This window comes from Engystomops pustulosus, chromosome 5 (assembly GCF_040894005.1).
Source record: "Engystomops pustulosus chromosome 5, aEngPut4.maternal, whole genome shotgun sequence".
Classification (NCBI taxonomy): domain Eukaryota; kingdom Metazoa; phylum Chordata; class Amphibia; order Anura; family Leptodactylidae; genus Engystomops; species Engystomops pustulosus.
Window position 1 is genome coordinate 162,797,239 of NC_092415.1, and position 23,570 is coordinate 162,820,808.

General features: G+C 37.5%; 1 protein-coding gene across 2 annotated transcripts in view; it reads left to right on the forward strand.

Annotated features, from left to right (window-relative positions):
* Window positions 1–23,570, forward strand: part of ZNF385D (zinc finger protein 385D) — a 215,337-nt gene that overhangs the window by 149,050 nt on the left and 42,717 nt on the right. For both annotated transcript variants that reach the window (XM_072153637.1, XM_072153638.1), the window contains one exon: window positions 3,861–4,023. In XM_072153637.1, the coding sequence (XP_072009738.1) occupies window positions 3,861–4,023 (163 nt within the window). The remainder of the gene's footprint in view (window positions 1–3,860; window positions 4,024–23,570) is intronic.

The following is a 23,570-nucleotide window of genomic DNA, read 5'->3' on the forward strand; positions in this document are numbered from 1 at the left end:
GCTATAATGTCATGTGACCAGGGTGACATCATCGCAGGTCCTATAGCTTTTGTAGCATTAGGAACTGTACACTAAGCATATATGTCATGAAATCACAGCATATTTTATCACATGAAATCACAGCAGCCTGCATGGAGAGGAGTAGAAGTCCATGGAGGCTGCTGTGATGGTTTTATGTGGTCAGATATGTACATGGGGAATAGTTTTCATATTAAGTAGCTCAAGGACCTTTGATGATGTCACCCTGGTCACATGACATTAGGCCACGCCCCCCGTGGACTCGCTCCATAGCTGCATAGATACCAGGCAAGATTATAACTCTGATTTTATGGGGATCTGAGGGGAACAATTTTTAGCTACAAGCAGGAGGTCAGATAGTTACTAGAACTCTATAGGAACCTGCCACTACCTGTATTTGTGAAAATAGTGGTGACGGGTTCCCTTTAAAGAAGAGCAGATCCTGCCAGACGAGGCACACACCAGTATGTCAGTGTGCTTGGTTTACAAACCTTCATCCTGGGGGTAGATGTTCTAAAAGTTTTTATATATCTGAAAGGCTTTTCAGCTTTCTTGTGTAGACAGGGACAGGGTCAGCAGGGGAATCCTTCTTAATCGCAGATGACAATGCTATTTTACTGTTGGATACTTACCTAGATAGCACAGAAAAGCATATAAGAATATAAAAATGTACTGAATATCCTTTATGTGGTCTGTGTTAGTCTACCAATACGTCTCTGACATATGCTTATTTAACTGACTTATTTTATAACGTTGTCTTCATTTTGCAGGACAGAATGTTATTTGTTCATGTTTTATTTTAAAATTGTATAAACCGCTATGCAAATTGTATGGGGATGAGTGATGAATTATTAGTGAGCATAAATGTCACTTAATTCACCAATCACTTAGACAATAGGACATAGCAGAATATAACTATCGCTTTGCATCACAGCCGAAAAGGGTAATCAACTTGCTGCTGATCCTTGCTTAAAACAATTTACATTAATTTGTGCAAAAGACTGATAGATTACACTTTGATTACAGTTTGGAAATAATGAATACAGATTCACTCAGTGTAAGGTATATGTAGGACATGATTAATGATGAGCTTGCTTACTATGCAAGCGATTTCCTGTTTTGTTCTAATTCACTAGCTGTCATTTACATCTCATAAATAGGGATAACACAGATTTTGTTGCAAAAAGGATGACTTTTTTTTAAATATTTTTTCTAAAAACCTCATAAAAAATGCCTAATATTTGTGAAAATATATTTGGTATCATTGACATACATTTGTCAGTATTCAGTTACAAATAATAGTAATTTAAAAATATTGGGTTTATATGGTCAGAATTGCGCCACAATTCTGGTGGTTTTGCGGCAAAAACACTGTATAAAAATGCCTTGCGCAGTTATCACGGCTTTTAGATCAAATTTTCTCCCGAATTGTCCGATTAAGGGTCGTGGCATTCTGGAAAATGGGTGTGTTCTATTTAACAACCTCAATATTACTATATATGTTTAGAGCAGTTGCATAACAATGACATTCCAGTCATTTCTAGGTTTTCTAAGGATTTTAAGTTCCTTTCCATTCTTCTTAGAGGGGTTGTCCACTTTTAGCAAATAATTGATATTGCTTCTATAATGAAAAGTTTACCAATATTCTTTCTACATAAATTCCTCACAGTTTTCTAGATCTCTTCTATAGGAAACTTTTTTTGTTTACTTCCAGTGGATAGAAATAATAATAATAATAATAATAATAATAATCTGTTTTTTATATAGCATCAAATTCTGTACAGCTTTACAAATCACATGGGGCATATCCAATACAAATATAATAATACTGTACATTACAGAGTACAAACAGTTATATTTAACAATAGGAGTGAGGGCCCTGCGCACAAGAGCTTACAGTCTATGAAATCTGTCCATGTTCATTTCATGTTACCCAGGTGAAGTTTTGGAAATAAGCAATATTATTCATGCATAACACTGTAGTGATGACATGACTATGACATTGTCACTTTTCTTGCTTCATTTAGAAAAGTTGAAATTGACATTTTCAAAAGGCAAACTTGTGATGTTAATCAGACTGTGTTGCCCTGATTTGTGAAATGTGCATGATTTCCATTTCTGTTACTCTTGAATGAATTTCTTAACCATCCAGTGTTCTTTCAATAAGGGTATCTGCTATATTTTGCATAGAATCAATGATTGTTTTATCCTGATTTACATCTTTGTACTGTCTAAGGTTAAATACTATTAACAACATGTCTCTGGTTAAAGCCTTTTTGTGTAATATTTCGGCTTATACTGTTTCTCCAACACCCAAGGATTTTGTCCTAAGGGACTTGGGTTGTCCAGGGATACATAGATTATTTTCAAAGGACATATGAATGTAATGTATTTCCAATTGTGTAATATACAATGAGGCACATGTATAATAATATTGTGCATTTGCCTTTTTTTCCGATTCTGCTTTTCTGCTGGTCACATGTTTCTTAAGTTTTACATTGGTGTGAAATTCTTTAGTGAGTTTTTGAAATTAAACCAAAATGAAAGAACTCATTTTCTTTTACTAAACAGCAGGAGTAACCCCGGGATTATAAATACTTTGGTCCCTAAAGGATACCTCAAAACTTTCACAATAAAGAAAGGGGGAAAATCTGTAACTAACATAATGGGGCACATTTACTTGACGCCGCCGATCCAGAATGTCCGACGAGGATTTGGAGCTGTGCGTCCAATTTCCTGCATGTGTCGCTTCCCCACTCAGGTCCGGAGTACACCATCTTCTTCCCGGTGCTGAACTTGCGACACAATTTTGAAAGTTAAATTCTGTGGTTTGTTCGAATCAGTTGGGTTGTCCGACAGCCACGACCCCCCATTCGTGTCGCATGCAAGCCGGCACCGATGCACCACAATCTGATCGCGTGCGCCAAAAACCCGGGTCAATTCAAGTGCAAATCGGAAAATCTCTTAGATCACCCCTAATCCTGCCCTCTTGTACGCCCTCATATTTCTTTACAGCCCCCAAACTGTAATATACCGCCATGTATGGCACATATACTGAGTAATGCCTCCCTTAGTGGTTCCTACATGTAATAACATTTCCTTTGCTGTGTAAGCCGACATATTATATACAATTTTCCCTCTTTATTTAACCCACCCCCATAAGCCCATACTATTAATGCCTCCCTTTGTGTGCATCCTATAATGCCCCCTTAAATATGACAGCCAAACTTGTAAAATCTCTCGCCGATTATACCCTCACACTTTGTTTTGTTTTTAAAAAATGTTTTAAAAAAATTGGTGAACCATTCCTGCTTTCCCTGTAGCATCTCTTCTTTTATCTCTGGTGAAGCTCTCAACAGCTTAGAAGCTGATAAGGTCCAAGCCCAGAGTATCTCAGAATAGTGGTAAAGGTTCCCAGTTCAATATTACACTCAACTCCCATATTCTGGAAGTTCTGTAGCGATGCAATTCAATGGGATTAGAAAGGGGTAAGTATATATTTTTTCGTTACCACCACTCGGGCCCCCTGGAAAACCCCTATGAGTAAACCCATGGTTTGTTGTGCCTTAGTTGTCTTTCTGACATAATAACAGTGTTCTATTTTTCATTGTCTAGAATAATGCAGTGTACAGAAAATAAAATGAAAAGATATACCTATATATTTATTTATTTAGTCTTTGAATTTAAACTTTCCAGTAATATCTAACGTGAACTGATGACTATAAAATGTCTAAATATTGCATGCACCCTTTATTGAAAGTCTGTCTGTATTTGTAACAATACAGCATTTGCAAGTTTAGAAATGAGCCTGATTGCACGGTTCATTTTGTTCTCCTTTGTAGAGCCAGTCTGCGGCCCACTACAAAGGCACTAAACATGCCAAGAAGCTCAAAGCACTGGAAGCCATGAAAATAAAGCAGAAATCTCTTGCTATCAAGGACAGCGCAAAGACTCTCTTCACTTCCATCCCTACTAATACCATCAATGGCAGCTGTGAGAAAACAGGTTAAGCAATAATCTTTCTTTCTTTGTTAACTGTTTAACTATCTGTCTGGTTTTGTATCTGTTGTTGTCATTTACATTTCTTTTGTCGTTATCCTTATTTGTTTTATCTTTTTCATACATATTCAGCTTTATCATAATATACAAACACATTTTAACACTGGTCTGCTGGATTCAGCCTATCTTAGGTGGTAGCCACAAGTTTTTGGGGGATGTTTCTGTTTTTGCAGATAGTATACATCATCATGTGGTTTTCACAGCCCAGTGTATGCATGGGAAATCTTAGTGCATGTTGTAGTTATGTCCAAGATTGCCACTCAGGAAAACCCTTTAATGATAACTGCTATGGGAGCGGAGCTCACACAATGTAGATAAACCTTGGGACCAAATGCACTTGTTTGGGTGTAAGAAGCCTTTGGGTGATGTTTATCTCAGAAAGACAAGACAATGGGGTAGTGTATTGTTTTTTTCTTCTCTTATTTTTGCACATTTTGTTGGAGCCTTTGAACATTTGAGACTTTTTCACCAATGCTTGCCACCACCTTTTATTTCAGTTCTGCGCCTAATATATCTTTAAAATCCAGATGTGGACAAATAAAAAGTTGCTAATTTTTTTATCAATTGCTGTAACAATTTGCTAATTTATGCACAAATAAACTCCAGTCCCGAGCATAAGAAGGCAATAGAATGGTGTGGGTAGTTCCAGACTCTGTGAAGCTAGTGCGTCTTTTCTTGAAAAGTCAGAAAAAATCATCAGACTGAAATCCAAGAAATATCACTCTCTATGATAAATAAAACAAGCCAAAACTTTATGGAAAAAAGATTAGATAGTCACAAAGTCCTAGACTAACGACAAATGATCCCCAATGTCACCCTGTATAAAACAATAGATAACACTCAGTTGTCAAGTTATTCAAATCATTTAAAAGGAAATTGTTATCAGAATAACACATGTTCACTCAATGACAAGTTTCTTTTGCTTTTTTAATACTATTAAATACTAAATATCTGATTTTATAATTAACATTCTGTTTCCACTCTTATAATTATTTAGGCCCCGAAGTATAGATGACTCTTGGTTACAGAAGGACCTCTGTGCCCACTGTGACCTCTGTTAAAGCTCTCTGGATTTACTGAACCCCAGGTTGCCATGATCAATTGGATGAAGCTTTATTGTTAATTCTTGCACCTATTGCAACCCAAAAATTTGAAAATCCAATTGTCACAGGAACCAGAAAAAGTTTTTGTCAGGAATTACACTTACAAAATATACTTGTTCAACTTGCCTACATACAATTCATTTTAAGAATAAACCTACAGAACCAAATGTATGTAACCGGGGACTCCCTGTATGTAAGTATACCTACTACCTGCCAGTAAACTGCATTGAGTCATCGGGCTGTCTGAATCCCTGTGTCATCAGCAATATCACATCTGTGTTCTGCTAGAGCTTTCACCCCCTCCCTAATGCAGCCATTAGCTGACCCCATGTTCCCTCTGTCAGGAGGGAGGAGGAGGAGCCACCAGAGCAGAGAGAATAATGATGATGACAACACAGGGATTCCCCAGCTCTTGCCGGCTTGTTCACAAGCGACCAATCCCTACTAGACATTTTTTCAAGGCTCGGTTCCCAGGCCGAAATGTGTCACCTATTTAATAAACTGGTTTTAGGAACATATATCCTTGAGAATTACTTCTCTCCAGCAAGATCCATTCCTTCTGATATATCGCTGGATTTTTTCAAGTCTACTTTGTCTCTAGCAGAAGCACTTGGCCCACATATATTTGTTAGTGTGTGTGGCAACAGCAAATCTTTATTAATCTTTAGAAAAAAAGGATTAAGCTAATTAAAATATTTCCAAATTTTCAGTGAAATAAATATAAACTAGAAAACATGAACTGCTGTGTATCTTTATAGTGAATATACTACTACAGGCAGTCCCCGGGTTACATACAAGATAGGGACTGTAGGTTTGTTCTTAAGTTGAGTTTGTATGTAAGTCGGAACTGTATACTTTATCATTGTGACCCCAGCCAAATTTTTTTTGGTCTCTGTGACAATTTGATTTTAAAAATGTTGGATTGTCATAAGAACCAGGATTAACAATAAAGCTTCATTGTAGACACCAGTGGTAACTGTTACAGCTGTTTATTGTAGCCTAAGACTAAACTACAGTAAATTGCCAACATCCAGAGGTCCGTTTGTAACTAGGGGTCGTATGTAAGTCAGGTGTTCTTAAGTAGGGGACCGCCTGTACAACTATATTACAACTATGTTTGTACCAAGGTCTAGCATTGACAAATACCTGTAGATTTAGGTTTACCACCGGTAGCTGACAAAAACAAGCAGTGCTTCATATTTGTTACCAGCTCAACAGAGAAGATTCTGTTTTTTTGCAAGGAAAAATTGTGTTTTCCTTTAGATAGAATTAATTTGCAAAGTGAGTATTTTTTTTCTGAAAATCATTACTTTCTGAAATCCCTCCAGAACTCACGAATGCTTACAAATAGATCCTTCTGCTGTTGCTGCTGCTGCTTTGTGACTGTGGTCTGCTTAATGTATTCCTTCACCAAATTAATGAATTACATAAGACTATGTAAACAGAGTAACCCATTCAGCAAATAGTGTCTATTTCTAATTATTTGCAGATGTTTCCCTTGGATCATCCTGGTATAGGGGCTCAGAGGCCTCGCTGTCCTAAAACAAATACTCTCGCTTCTAAGACTAGCAAACACGGTTCTTCATTATCTGCCGGCAGAAGAACATATTTCAGAACAAGGGAATCTTCCTAATGCAGAGAGAGATAATTTTTCATCTGTACATGGGCAATGATTAAAGTAATATCAGCAATAATGGAATTTATGGAGAGATTTACAGTAGCATAAACCTTCCTGAACATACTACTTGCACAGTAATTTGCTGTTGCCTTGGTAACCATGCCATTTAGAAACAATTCCCCTTTCCCGCTCGCAACTCAAAATGTAAATGTTGCGAACCAAAATGACTTAGACTACAGGGTTACTAATCCAATATTGACAACGTGTACTTATCCTGGTCTGATATTTGTTCAATCCCTCCCTTCCTCCTACGCTTCTTTTTTTGTACACGTTGACAACTGCTATTCATGGACTGTCTCTTTATAGTTGTGACCCCATTTTAACTGGATCCTATTGGGATATGTCTTTTATCTATGACTCTAGATTTGCTGGAGCTAAAACACTGAATATAAGAAATTAGGTTTTACATCTTCATCATTATTTATGTGGCAGTTTTTGTCACTAGTGGAGCACATATGGTTATCGTAATAGCTAAAATACATGGGATAAAATGTTAACATGCCTTGTCTACCAGTTTACTGTATAAATCCCTATTTTGTTGGTTCTCTACAGTGCACACCATTTTGAGCATGATGGGGGGCAGTGGGGCAGATGGGGTCGTGGACACGCCTGCCTTCCGAATTTACTATAGTTTTCACTAGAGAACAAGCTGAGAATATAACTGAGATATCTGACAGCTCAGACCTGGTCTAACCTGGTGGAGAGCACTTCAAAATAAGGGACAAGGGCAGGAGCGGAAATAAAGACTGCCAATCAATTCACAGGTCTTAAAGGGGTATTACAATCTGGGTGTTCACATTTAATTAAATTAATTTGCCATATGTAAACATTACTTCAATTGGATGTTAATAAAAAAAATGTTCCTGTGTGATGATAATTTCTCATAAATGTAGCCAGTTTGTCCCTTAGAAATGAGATAGCTTCCTCGGGTACGACCACCTCACATTTTGGCAGTGGTGGCCAGACATGCACTATTGAGTCCTGCCTGACCACCCGGATTCAGCGTTCATTACCACAGGACTGATGTGGGACATAGTAACTCCTGGATATTTCATATACCAAAACCTTTTGTTTCTTTGTGAAATCCCTCCAGCAGAGGTGGCCGTATTCAAGGACACAGTCTTGTTTCTAAGGGACCATATGACTACATTTATGAGAAATTATCTTCACACAGGAACATTTTTTTTAATAACATCTAATTGAAGAAATATGGCAGTTCAATGAACCTGAATGGGATTTGTACCCCTTTAATAAATTGCACCCATACAGTATACATTAAAGACAATTCTGTATAAAGCCATGCAATCTACAAGTAAGGTTGTGTCCGTCCAGAGACTTCCAGAATAATTGAAAACGCACTAAAGATGACCGATGTTCCACATTTAGTGTTGTCCTGTTAGTCCAATTTAATTACCTTGTTGAAAGCTGTTAAATCTAGTGAAGCTAATTGGCGGTCCCTACCACGCCTTTTTAAGAACTGGCTAGGGTGACAAAAACATCAACTTCTGCAAGTGATGTAGAAACAGATGCAAATGAGGGGTTTGTATTTTTTGATATGCCAAATTGGCTTTAATACATGATCCCCTATAAGTTCACTGAGCCCAAATATGAGTTTGGAAATACAGTTATTTATAGACCTCCTTTGATCTTTTTTTACAGTATATATGAAGGTCCCTAGGCTTGCCAATATTCAAGTGCCAGATTTATATTATAATAATGGTTGATTTACTATACCCCTCTGCACTCTGCTGTCTAGGCACTTCCAGTAATCCCTTAATTCTTCCTAACAGGGTAGATTAAATGCTCTTTGAGTCACATTAAGTGACTTAAGTGTCCTTAGATCCCAGAATCGTTCAGAGAAGCCCTTTTCCACACAGCGCACAATGAAGCAATAACACAGTAAATATAATGCTTTCCATATCCCTAAGGAAAACGCCAAGTTGTTTGTTGAGCACAGTGATTTATCACTTTCCAATAGGAGGTAGAACTATGCACTCAAATTGCAGAATGCCTCTATTGTAGAAAAGCTGAGTATTTGAAGTGACAAACCTCAGATAACATTTGTCAAATGGTTCTTATTGTTAAAGTAAAACTAAACACAAAAATTTCACAAATAAAATAAAAAATATCCCAGCCATTTCTCATAAGAGTTTTCAAATGATATGTATTGGCAAATAAACACTTTTCTCCTAATGTATATAAAATGCTGAGGCAGGAAGTTGGTCTCAGACACAACAGGAAATACTTCCCCTTCTCTTCCCCTTTCCCCTTCTTCTGTGTTGCCTATACATGTTACAGGAAATTTTACCAACATGTCTCAGACTGGATTTAAACTGAGGACCCTAGAGGCAGCAACATAGTATGGGAACCCACAATCTCATTTATTATTAGGATAAAGATTTGCTTAGTCTAAAAGCCTCCTGCTCATATATGTGCATCTCTCCATATCTGCATATACCAGCACACTTGTGTGTATGTGTCATTCAACAGAAAACGGAAGATTGAAACATTCCCCATGAGACCTAATAACCTGTACCCACCCTCCATTCCAAATGTGGGAACCTTGATGGTTCAGAGATTGTAGTGGTCCATGTTTCTCATTCCTGACCCCAATGCAAACGATAAGCACCTGGAAATGGTCTGAGCAAAAAGAAGGGTTTATAATAAAGATGAGTGTTATAGCTACTCTCCATATAACCAGTGATCTGTCTGGGCCTTCTGAAGCCAATTTGAAGTGTTCATGCCCTACATAACCACAGCAGCAACATCTGAGCTAGCTCAGAATAGCAATTTGTTTACATGACCATCCTGCTTTTCTCAGTCTAATGATGTCTCCTCACTTCATTGCAGGGAAATATCTAGTATTTAACTATCCCTAACAAGTCATTCAAGGGAACCTGTCACATTTTTCACAAATATCGCTAGTGACAGGTTCCCACAGAGTCATATTAACTAAATACCACCCTTTAAGCTAAAAAATTGTTTCCCTCACATCCCCATAAAATCAATTTTATGTTATCCTACCTGGCATCAGAGGGGGCAGTACCTGTTCAGTTGGCCCCTGCCATCTCCTCCTTCCCATGCCACCTCGCTGTTTATGCCATGTGACCAGGGTGAAGTAACATAAACATCTACCTCATATCTGTATCTGATCACATAAAATCACAGCAGGTCTCCATGGAGGCAGGGGGAGAAATAGAAGTCCATAGAGGTGTGCTGTGATTTCCGTGTGGCATATTTAAATTTCCATGCCAAGTACTGGAAAGCGGGAAAAACATTCCAAATGCAGTGTACTTGACTAAAAAACGCTTATGCAACATTTTCTTGTGGCTTTCACTGTGTGCTCCAAATGACATCTCCCCTTTATTCTTTAGGTTGCTGTTACCAAATTTATTTAGGTTTTATTTGGTTTTAATAGGATTTAAAAAATTTAAATCTTTTGTACAAAAATGATTTCTTTTACCATATTCTGATGCTAATAACTTTTTCATACTTTGGCTTATGGAGCTGTGTAAGGTGTCATTTTTTGGTAAAATGATGTCGTTTTCAATGCTACCATTTTGGTAGCAACCTATGGATCACTTTTTCAAAATTTTTATGGGTTGCAAAATGACAAAAAAGTGACATTTTGGACATGGGCGCTATTTTCTGTGGGATTCACCAAAAGGAATAACCATTTTATATATTGATAGGTCAGGTGTTTTGGGACTCAGTGATACCTAACATGATTATGATTTTTATTATTTACTTCAGCTGTAGTTAAATGGAGGTGATGTGAACTTTTATTTTTTTAGCTTTATTTCTAGACTTTAACCCTAGAGGGGTCTGATCATTTATACAATATACTGCAACACTACAGTATTGCAGTATATTGTACTGACACCGCTCCTCTGATGAGATCAGTGAGGGCCCTGGCTAGATCCAAAATAGTGGCTGTCACTTAAGTGCCACCATCAGTTACGATGGCGGCACTTAAGTGACAGTGCCTTAAGGGCTTAACACGCTGCTCCATACATCCATAACCAACATATGACGTACAGTTACTTCACATGTCAGTGAGAGGTTAATGTTGCTGGGTAAAGCAAATGTTACATGTTAAGGGACCTTATATGACATCACCTTCATCACATGACAATAAGTGCTCCGTGATATAACAGCACTCTCTCAGTGCTCTCTCTAGCAAGGCACTGTGTAAAACATTTGATAGAGATTTTCTACCTCTAATAAGTAAACAGCGCTGTATCTGTCTGTAGTTGAATATTGCCAGACAGTCATTAAGTACTAGTTACATACAGCATGTTCTATCAGTGAGACCTGTCAATCATGAAGTAACATTTAATATGCAGGACTTTATTAATATCATTGGACTCACTTCAGGTGAGTTGCATACAAGTTTATAAGCCAATTACATTGCAGCCATAGTCATAGTTTTAATGATGGATTAATTTTGATGGGTTAATTTAAAGGGGTTTACCCATGAAAGAACCTTTTTAACCTTAACTTTGCAATTTTGCATGTTAATTGCTTAATTTTAAGTGTTATTGGTGTTTTCACTCATATTATTCAGTGAAGGTCAGTGTAAGATTCCAGAGTGTGAGCGGGCACTAGCTGAAGACAAGAAGACAAGCAGAAACTTTTTGATTCCTCTGTGCTATAAGATGCTATGTGCTGACAATGTGCTTAAAGGAAACCTACCACTTAGAATGACAGGGGTAAGCTGTAAGTACCGAGCACCAGCTCAGGGTGAGCTGGTGCGGGTACTTACTTTCGTTAGTGTTATAAACCGCGGTATCGCGGTTTTAACACTTTTTAAACTTTAGAGCAGAAGGATCTTCGGCGCTGCGCGCGACCGTGCGCGCGCAACATCTCCGCTGTTTCCTATGTAGGTGCGCGGTTTATAACACTAACGAAAGTAAGTACCGGCACCAGCTCACCCTGAGCTGGTGCTCGGTACTTAGAGCTTACCCCTACCATTCTAAATGGTAGGTTTCTTTTAAATTATCAGGGTACAAGGTTTACCTACACTTTCATTTAGCTTCTGCTACCTCACCTATAAAACACACAGAACTCCTCTTGGATCCAGAGCTTATCTTGTCTGTAGAGCTGCTGCTACTGGAGAGGAATTGCCTCTGACTGTAGTGCTCTCTGCCTCCTGCCACTCCCCCTGCCGTACAAGAGAAGCTATTCATGCCAGAGGAATCTGCAGACCATAGTCACAAGTTTACAGTCATATCCATAGACCAAATGATAACCAAATTATAAACACGAGGACTGATAGAGAATGTTTGGAATTATATCTGTGAAATGCTGTATTTTTGTTAATAACATTGAATTAGAGAATGTGTTATTTTGTTATGCTAAGTATATTGAAGAATATTGCTTATGCGGAAATACCCCTTGAAATGGCAGGTTCCCTTTAACTTTCCCAAAGAGTCACTAACAAGTAACTCCCAGAAGGAAGCCTCAGGAAGCATTTTTACTAAAGCAGCAGGAGAATGTTGTAACAAAATCCATTGTCTTATCAGACTATACCTGTAATCATTTACATATCTACCTGACATAACACACCTGTTCGCTGGCTTTAGCAGCAATCTGACATTCTCAATGAGTTTATCTCCATTATGGTTTGGAACAATACCTCAGTGCTTTAATACACAGCAGTAGCGAAAATCTCTCTCATGGTCTTGACCACAATAAATCATTGTACATAAAATGTTTCAAGTCGAAGCTCGGGCTTTTCAGTTGAAAAGATTATCTAGTATGGATAAAAAATTGTAGCAAACTGTCTGTTAAGAATATTAGATCTAGGTGGTTTTTCAATCTCTGGAACAAATAAGAAAATATCGCTTTATTCCTAGAAATCTTCAAATTAGTGATAATTAAATAGTAAGTTTTGAGTGCTAAACTTTTTTGTTGTATAGCAACATATACAATATAACATAACATTTCTTAACGTTTTATAGCTTTAATTCAACAAATATTGTACTAGGGCAAAATACCAAAGAGGATATCTGTATAGGGGATGGGGCACTCAGGTTTTGAATAAAATAACTTGCCATGGCTTTAAATCCTAATAATACCAATGAGAAAAGATAGCGTTTTGCACTAAAAGTGTCTTTGGAGCTGGCACATGTATATATTTTGTGTTTGCGCCACTTTTGTGTTGTGGTTGCATTTTTTCTGACACTTTTGAAAAAATTTTTGTGGTGTTTCTTTACTGCAATTCAACACAATTGTACTACAACAGCATGAAGCAAAGTACACCAAAAAAGGTGCAACTGTGTTACATCCTAAAAAACAGAGCAAATTTACTAAAACGTGCACCACTATCGGATTATCTGGTGCAACCTGCACATGAGTGAGGCTGACTGCACTAAGGCAGATTGCGCCAGTTTTCATAAATTTGGCCCAATCTTTTCTGTGGCAGATTAAGACTGTCTGGGCTCTGGGCTGTATGAAAGTTGTTGAGACCAAGCCTAATTTTTTTTAATGGTCCAACACTAGGCCTACTAGATTTGGAACTAGAGGCAAGTTTACTTGATAGATATAAACAGATAACATGTGTCAGAAGTCCAAAAAAGGTACTAAAAGATACTGGAACAGTAGTATGTCCAATGTGCAATGGGACATTCAAAACCTATGTCATGTGAATGTCCCAATGCATTTGGGTCCAATTGTAGATCAGATTGGACACAAATGTGAACAGGTTTTGAGACTGAGCACTTTGCAGACTATTCTTCTTTGTAACATTAGGGTAGTGAGTGAAAACCATCTGATGCTGATGTAAATCTGCATTTTATAGAATTAGATTGCAGCATTGAAGTTCAGGTTATTTAGTGCTCAAGCTCTGGCCCATGTTTTAACAATGGGTAGTAATGTCCCTTTAGTACTGTAATATAAAGGAAATGATAGGTTAGTAATGAAATATTATGGTGTACAATGAAATTACAATCAACTAAACTGAAATGACCTTCTACAATATAGAAATAGTTGTGGCACATCCCAAGTAAAATCAACATTCTTTATTCTTCATTCATTAAAAAGTATGCAATAGGTGTTTCGGCTAACTGATAAAAATCTTGATTTTACCTGCGATGTGCCATGAGAATTTCTATATTGTTGAACCCATTTGGAGCCAGAAGCTGTAGTGCACTCCTGCCTGTGTGTTTGTGCTCTTCCAGCAAATCGTGGGCATAAAGGATACCTTCATGGTAATTCATGGTAATTCCAGCTTTCCTTATTTTAGCAATATTTTGGGCAGAATGACACTAAATTGAACTCTTATGCAGATTATTTTTGGGAAAAGATTCAGTATAACTTAAATGATTACAATGGTCCTATCAGTGATTCAGGTTCTTCCCTCTACAAATCTACGTACAAATATAACTGTCAATCACTGATTGGACCATCTCCTTGACTTCTAAGCATGGTGATCCATAAAAGCTAGAGCTAAAAGCACAAAGCTATACTGAATCACCCCTACAAAACTATAGGGGATCTTACACGTGCTGGGACATGGTGCTTTCAGAAATCTCATATCAGTCTTCCATGCCCCTCTGTCTCTAAAAGTGGACTAAGACCTTTTACATAATGTTCTACTGCATACAAATTTACACAAATTTAGGTGTGTTTTTAGATTAGAATTCTATATAATATAATTTGCTCAAAACATCTTAATCAGACAACATGTTCAGGCTAAGTCATTCTTTAGCTCTCCACAAATCCATTTTTTCTGCATTTTTCACATTCAAAAGCTTCATTCTATAAGATACGTGGGAAAGAAAGTAATAATTTTCTTAAACTGCTTGTATTTGACATTATCTTAAATGAGCAGTGTGACTCCAGCTCAGGGAACAAAAATATAGAACACTGAAAGTGTAAAATATAGTGAAGGAGAAAAATTGATCTGTAGGAAAAATGGCTTAAAACTGTGTGTTATTTAGTTTCATTGAGTTTCTACTTAGAAAGAAGAGAAAAAGAGAATCATTACATCTTTATATAAAAAATTTGTGTGTCTGCTTCTTAGTTCTTACAATTCTGCTCCATTTTTATTAATTTACTGTGCATTTTCTTAAAAGTTGCCGCTCTCTTTCCCAAAGCAAAAGAGCAATTTTTTTGTTTCTTATCACTGATCAGCTGATCCAGTATCATGAATCCTCACTGGCCTCACATTTCCATACAGCAGCCATCCACATATCTGAAAATCTATGTAATACAATAATAAGCCAAGTCTACTAGAGAAGGGCCCATCTCACCCAAACATTGTCCCAACGAGAAAACCCTTTTTGTGCTAAAATGCCATGTTTCAATTTTTTATTAAAGTTATTTAAATCTTTAAATTATGACAATACAGCGTACAAGAAAGTGCATTGACATGTAGATACATATGCTGTGCACATTACAGTATTTCACACGGTTAAGCAAAATCACATATTTGTAGTTGCACATAATAGTCACTTACATTTCCCAAAAATTACAGCATAAAACATGAAATAACAAATAAGTGTAACTATGTCACAGATCTGCTTTCCTTCTCATATCATGTAGTAGATATAGTCAATGTGTGTCTCCTCAAAATTATGAAGCTAACAAGTAAAATATGATTTTAGGGAAATAGCAGAGACGGTCAGCATACTGACCTGGCTTCCATATCTGATCAATTGACCGGTGAGACAACAAACCAGGACTTGCTCATATTCAGTAGGACTTGCTCATATTCATATACTATATCTATTTCCTTAGTGAAATCCTTCAGCATGGGTACAATTACTGACTTCCAGTGGCGAACCAGTAGTAATCTGGCTATAGTAAATCACTTACATCGAAGCTTTCTCTGGCCTTCCGAGCATTTTCAAAGATTTGCCTGGATAACGGTTTGACCGGTTTAAGTAGTTTTTTCCAGGGATACCATATGAACTGCACAAATATGGGAAAGAGGTTATTGCTTGGCCAGACCACAGTTGTGCCACCCACCGGATACCGCAGCTTTTCCAGGACTCCATACATAAGTCAAGTATAGAATGTTCAATAATATCTATAGATAGATTTTTGTGCCACATCACTGTGGTCGATTTCAAAGACCTATGATCTAATTTCCAGCATTCCAAGGTGCCCTTGTCAAAGGAGACATATTAATTGGAAGTTGGCCATCCTATAGGGATATTGACAACAGGGATTGCAATAGAGTGCCCCCCCCCACTATGTCCTGTTCTAATTGTATCCAAGGGGCATTTGGGTCTTTTCCCAGCCATCTTATAATGACTGTAAGTACAGCAGCACAATATGCATGTCAGGGCTGTAAAAACCCTTTTAACTTGAATTTGAACACATCACATATGCAACAAATGACATGAGAGGTTAAATGGAATCAAGGTTTATTTTTTTGATGTGTCTGGTGGGGGCCGTAAAAATAATTAAGAGGTTATACTCATCTCTCTCCCCGCTGCTGCTTAACTGCAGGGCCAACTGTCACTGCCGGCCTCTGTTTATATGCCACATCCTCAAGCAGGTGGCAGAAACAGATTGTACAAACCATATGTACTAGATGTATCAGGCATACATATAGAGATAGTTGAAGATGTTTTAAACATTTATTACATCATTCACTACTTATTAAGAAACTTTACCCAGGTTTCCTAGATTTTGACGGAACAAATTGCAACCATGTTAGAATTTGTCTGATTTTGAACACTTTTTCCCTATAGAGGAACATGAGAATTAGGAATAATCATATAAATTCCTCCATTCCCACACAATCATATGACAGATTTTCCATTAAGAAATCCATTAGGAACCAACATTTTCAGAAACACTTTGCTGTAAAATGTTATATTCAAGGAACTTATTTGTTTTGTTTTTGGGAACAGAAGACAAGCTGAAAAAGGACAATAGTAAGATGTTGCCTGCTGTGTAGAGTAGATGAGTACACTGTGATGCATTAAGACATCAATCTGCCCTGTGTTTTAACAAACATTGCGCTTTCAAAACTAAAAAAAAAAACAACTCCAAAATTGATAAATTAAGTACTTGACTGTATGAAGGTAGATGCAGAACACATACCATAGATTTTAGCCAAGAAGGACTAATTTGCTATTATTTGAGGTTTTTTGTTCACTTTTGGAAAGGTCACCATGTCCACAAGTTTAGTCTACTCTTTGTATCTAGACATTTATAAAAAGGATGTTTCTAATGACTTTCTGCAGCTGTAACTTGAATTGACCAGAGTTACTGAGAAGGTCACACACAAGTAGTCATTTTGATTCCTTTATGCATTAACACTTTGTGATACAGTCTAAACCTTTAAGATTTATGTGCCCGTTTTATCTTACAAATTGAAACAACAAACAATTTGTCTTACATTTTGAACGTAGAAGTGAACTGACTATTCCACGTTACATCTGATAGCATAAGGTCCTCTTCACAATAGTCCATAGGGCACGTATATCATTTGCTAAATTCTTAGTTGAAGAGACTCGCTGGACTCTTATTAAACATTTCCTATGAACCCCTAAAGGACGCAGGTTTTCTTCGCTCATTTCTTCCTCTTCATCTTCAAAATTTTTTACTTTTTCATTTTTCCGTGTCCAGAGCTGTGCGAGGGCTTATTTTGTGCGTAACAAATTTTACTTCTACGTCACATTATTTATCACTCTATGCTGTGTACTGGGAGGCTAAAAAAAAAATTCTGATAGATCGGGCATTTTGGAACACGGCGATACCTGATGTGCTTGTGATTTTTAATGTTTATCATGTTTTATAGCAGTTCTAGGGAAAGGGGGGTGATTTGAACTTTTAGGTTTTTAACATTTTAAAATTATTTTTAAAACTTTTTTGAACCTTTTTTTTTACAGTTTTTTATACCCTCTAGGGTACATTAACCCTAGAAGGTCTGATCGTTCCTACTATATGGAGACTGGCTCATTCTAACGAAACTGCAGAAACCATGCAGCCTCGGGTATGACGAAAGACCCGAGGCTGTCGTGGCAAGCGATCACTGCACCCCAATGACACCCAGAGGAGCAACAATCGGATCCAGGATGGTGCCCATGCACCGCCATCTTTTAAATGCTGCCAGCAAGCACCGACCATGGTTATTAGCTGTGGGGGTTTGCTGCAATATGCAACAACCCCCACCTGTGTATGAAGAGGGAGCAGCTTGTAAGCCCTCTTCATATACCCCCGCACCTCAGCGCCCTACAGCTTCGGTGCAGAGCATCAAGGGGTTAAAATATAAAAGTTCAAATCAACTCCCTTTCCATATAATGCAAATATAAATGAAAAATATCATAAACATGTTAGGTATACTAAACATATAAAATGACCGATGTCTTAAAATATAATGATTATTATCCAGTACGGTAAACTCGTACTTGAAAGAAGTATTAAAGGGTGCCACCAGGAATTACAGTTTATCCCACAGGTAACAAGCCATAATATAAAAAAATTAAAAGGGTTAAATTGCAGGCACTGTGTAGTCTACAGATGAGTGCTATAGTTATGCATCTACCACTGCAGGTGCACGTGCACAGACACCCTTAAGAAGCAGACATGCAACAATGTGGTTTTTAAACCTTGTGGCAGACCGTGCACCAGATTTATCATGCAAAGTCAGACACGTGTGTCGCATGCCCTGGTTTAAAGGTGTACCATAAAAATGTTGGTGAACTCTGTTGGGGCAGTGCAGGGTGCCCCAGATAGAATGAGTGCCAGAAATCATAAATCTGGGGCATTTTACACAGGCAAATTATGAGTAGTGCAGTTTGCACTCTTAGTAAATGTGCCCCACTGTTTTCCTCTGGGAACCCTTATTACTGATTTGGGCTTATATTCCCTTCTTATGGACCCCTTTGGCCAAATTCTAAAAATTTTGCTAATGAGTCAGAAGTGCTCCTGCGTGCACCACCAGAGCCCCCCCCCCCCAGTCTATGGACTTATATGCTAATACACACTCCCTGAAGCACTAATTACATGATCTGCTCTGCCTTCTCTTGCATAAGTCATGCGCATGCACATTAGCTTTGTGTCTCTGGTGGCTTCTGGGATCCACTTCTGATGATGCCCACAGAGCTGTTCTGAGTCATTAGTAGTGTTGAGCGGAATTGAACTGCAAAGTTCAGGTTTACACCAAATTCTGCTGGATCACTGATTTTGGGTGGTGCTGGTTGGGGTCCAGCTCCTGGACACCAATCATGGATGTTACTTATTGGGGTACCTGTACCCAGACTTAAACATTGGGTTTTTCATTTAAGAATTTGCATATTTTTAAAAGATCACTTTTGGCAAAAGGAGCCCATGAAAAATGAATGTAAGACCACATCAAGCATAAGGGTGCCCACGCTGCTTTATAGCGTACCATTCTGATGGTAGATTTCTTTTAAGTAATTTCATGTTGACTCCACTACACTTTTGGTTTAGAAGACCAAATAATGAGCTGTTGACTATAAAGAGGTAACCCAAAAACAATGAGCAGCATTGAAGTAGTCTTGAAATGAATTTCCACTGCTCAACTGCAAACCAGAAGAGATGAGAGAACATATTTGTTAGTCCATAGATTCAGTATCAATCTAACATTTTACAGGCAGTAGATGGAATTCAAATCTTTTGTGATTCACTTTGGACGTATCTGTAAAATACTGCTGTCATTCTTCCCAGGAAAAGAAAAAAAAATGTACACATTTATGAAACAAAATTGTAGATTTTAATGAAAAATCTGATTTTTGGAGGACTATAGAGGGTTATATACCAATGTGAAGGACATTTGGAGCAACATCAGTTCAGATCAAATAGATTCGGATACAAACCAAATCTTTTGAAAAAATTGACAAATCTTTAATGATTTGCTCTTCTCTGCAAACTGGTATTAACTATTTTTTTTTAAGACAAACAGATGTGGAGTTATGGGGAGGAGCTGTAATTTCCTACCATCTGATAAATCTTGGAAATTTTTCAGATTATGGACAAATGGTCCCAAATGTAATCACCCTCCCTCTAGTTCACATGCTTCCTGTCCAAGAATAGCAGATGTGCAAAAGAAATTCCAGTGCCATTTATTATCCGCTAATGAGCCTGAATGAGAAAATCATTTAGTTATTTTAGGGTTAAATTCTAATGACTATTGGGAATCTCCAATGACTTGAGATAAATGTGCATTTACCTCTTATTGTCAAATTTTCTTTCTGGAGGGACAACATCACATCACAAGTTGTGCTTACTGCAGTCAAAGTTATGGTCTGGTCTTTACTCGAGCAGAAAAACTACTGCACTAAAAGTTGTATTTCTTTTGTTAAACACTATATAAAGATTTTCTCCCCATTAAGTACATGAAAATGAGCTTTGTTTATTGCTTGAGGAATTCTTCCTAAAATGCATTTTGCATATTTAAATTTTGTTATAATCATCTACTGATGTGTTCTAACATTAGGGATGTAGTCAGTGATGTCTGAGCAGATGTGATCCAGAATGCAAGCAGGTAATATGAGTATCGAAGAGAATGTTTCTAAGCTAACCATCATTTCATTCATTTTACTTATGCATACATTCTCCTGGCTTGTGGTAATTATATAAAATGTAAATACAACGTTTCTGCTGTGGACAAGCTGCTTCATTTGCATATCAAATTATTCAGATGAATAAGTTGGCATTGTATTCTGTGGAAGACTTATGTTACTTTCGAGAAAACTAAAAGACTATAACAAGAATGTTTTAACACTGGCAGATAGTTACAATCTAAACATACATATGGATATTGCAGCACCCTAAAATCATAATGTAAAAAACTTTTTTTTTAAAATATACTTTTATATACTTGAGTATAAGCCGATCCGAGTATACACTGAGGCACCTAATTTTAACAAGAAATAACCGGGAAAACCTGTTGACTCAAGTATAAGCCTAGGGTGGGAAATGTATTGGTCACAGCCTCCCCAGTATATTGCAAGCAAGCACATGCCCCCCCAGCATCGCCATAGTAAATAGCCTGTCCCCTAGTATATAGCCAGCGGCCCCCTAGTATATGGCCAGCCCCTGCCCCCTATTATATTGCCAGCCCCTGCCCCTTTGTATATAGCCAGTGCCTGCCCCCTTAGTAGATAGACGGTGCCTGTCCCCTTAGTATATGGCCAGCAGCCCCCCTGTTGAGCCTAAAAAAATGGCTTTGACGGTTCGTCTTCAGCACCCAACACAGTCGCATCACATCTGATGGCGGTGCACACACTATGATGTCGGTATGCGGCTGACGTCATGGTGTATGCGACAGGACAATGTACGGAGCTGAAAACAAGCCAGAGCTGAGCAATTTGTAGCAAAGACTTACCGGCCATTATTCCTGTTCAGGGGATCCTGAACAATAATAATCCAGTTACTGTTTAAATTGCCATGTTGACACTTTGTGATGAATACGTTGTTTTTTGTTATAGTTTGGGAAATTGGTCTGTAAAAGGTTTTCATCCACTTCTATATATGTCTATGTTCTCCCTTTATCCAAGTTATAGTAATGAAAAAAATTCTTATGTTAAAATACTGACAAAGCAAAAATGATAATAACGTCCTTAGATTTTAGTCTTTTTTTCCTTTATATAAAAACAACCTAATGGAAAGTAAAAACACTTTTGGGAAATATTTGAGTGGCACTAAAATCCATGTTATTGTACTTGAAACAACATGTACTGAAAAAAACTAAATGTTTCAGAAAATCAAAAAATCACTGTAGGAAGCTCATTGTTTTTGATCTAGAAAATATCACTTTTTAGATTTTGAGCAAGAAAAATCTTTTAGAAACTGCTAATAATTTTATTTCTTCAAGAAATCACACTTTGCCAGTCTCCAATTGCTGCAGAAATATAAGAAGCAGGAATGACAATGAGAACATTGCAGATCACTTCTGAACTTGGCATTTACAGATTTTTCTATATAGATCAATAGTAGTAAGACTAAAGCTATCGACTCATTTCAGTGTAATTTACCCTCAGTATTATTTAGGGGTTAATCCATAATGACAGTTTTAGAAGTGATTTTGACCCACTCTTAACTTTCAAGAAGAGTTTGTCACAAAGATTATTGACCTTATTGACACCAATCTTGAAGACTAGCATCACACTGTGGCGGCAATTAATGTAAGATTTAATAAAAATGATAGTTAAAAAGCATAAAAATAATAATAGTAAATTCACACTGGTGGACAATATTTTACCAGTTTCTTTAGGTTATTTTAAGATGTGGAGGTCATGCAGAAAACATGCAGACTTATACATAGGGGTACATTTATCTGTAAAGTTTAATGGAAATGTTTTCCAGCATTGGGAACCAAACATACCTTTAGAATGCTGTAGCTACACTAATGCATAAACATATCTTGTTTAATCCCTGATCCGAATGGTTTTCATGAAAAAAGTTCTATTTGCTATGTTGTCCCTGACAGGCAGAAGAAATCAATCTCTGCACTATCCCCCAACTACTGTGTATGAGGGATCCAGCTCATGTTGATTAGTCCTGTCTGGACAGTTCAGGAAGCTCTGTAAAACACAGCAGCTGGTATGCACCCAGCTTTCTCAAGGTCCTGAATTTTATAATTGTTTTTTGAGCAAAACCACTCGGGTCAGGGATTCAATAAGATATATTTCTGCATCAGTGTAGCTACAGCATTTTCAAGCTATGTTCGGTTCACAATGCATAAAAATGGTAGAATTTAAAATGCTTACCGGCAACTACCCCTCTCATGCGATGGTGTTGGATCATCAACTCTGTGCGTCTGAGACAGCCATAGTGAAGCGGAATGATCCAGGTAGGTGTGAAAACACTTGGAGTGTATCTACCAAGAAGATAGAGATATCCAATACCAGAAACAAGTAGAACAAGAACTTGCAGCACATGTGTTACTTCACTTTATTGTAGTCTAAGTTTAAAAGGCTAGTAGGAGGACACCAACCACACCAAAGAACAACGGACGTTTTGAACTAAACATGCTTTTACAGTCGTTCTGTGGCATGGGTGGCATCCTTCAACATGCCTTTTTAACTTGTATCACATTAAAGTGAAGAAACACATCTCGGTGAGTGCTACCAGTTTTTGTTCTACTCAAAATATAACAATGCACTATAGACTGAACATCCGAATTTGTCCACTGCATTTCCATGTGATAAATCCACAGTGCAATACAATAGCAGTGTACTGTGTGAGATTTATGGTAATCCCACACAAAAGTTAGAAAAAAATCTGCATCGGAAATTTGATTTATAGCAAGCTATAGCTAGTACACAGGCAGCAGTTCACTCCAAACCCGGCACCACCAACTCGGGCCCAAGTGCAATTAGCCTCTGAGCTAGGAATTGCAACTAAGTCACAACTTATGTGCTGATATTCTTGACAACCCCTCCCCCAGAATAGAAAAGCGATTGATGTGTCTATATTTTTCCAAAAAATTTAAATAAGAGAGAAAATGTCTATTCTTAGTGATCCAGACCCCACTGCATAGCATTGTGCCTGACTTAATTTTAGCTGCACGGTATGCCTGATGTGTGGCCAAGTTAGGGTAATGTTAATATATGAATAAACTGAATTAATTACATAAACAATTATTGTACCACCATAAATAAAACATTTTTGACATTTTGAAGCCCTTAATTATAGTGTGCGCCTTCTTACTAGTGTTGATGGGAATTCCTAGGTAAACAATAGATTTCTTTTATTAGCTAAAGCAAAAATTACCAGTTGGCAAA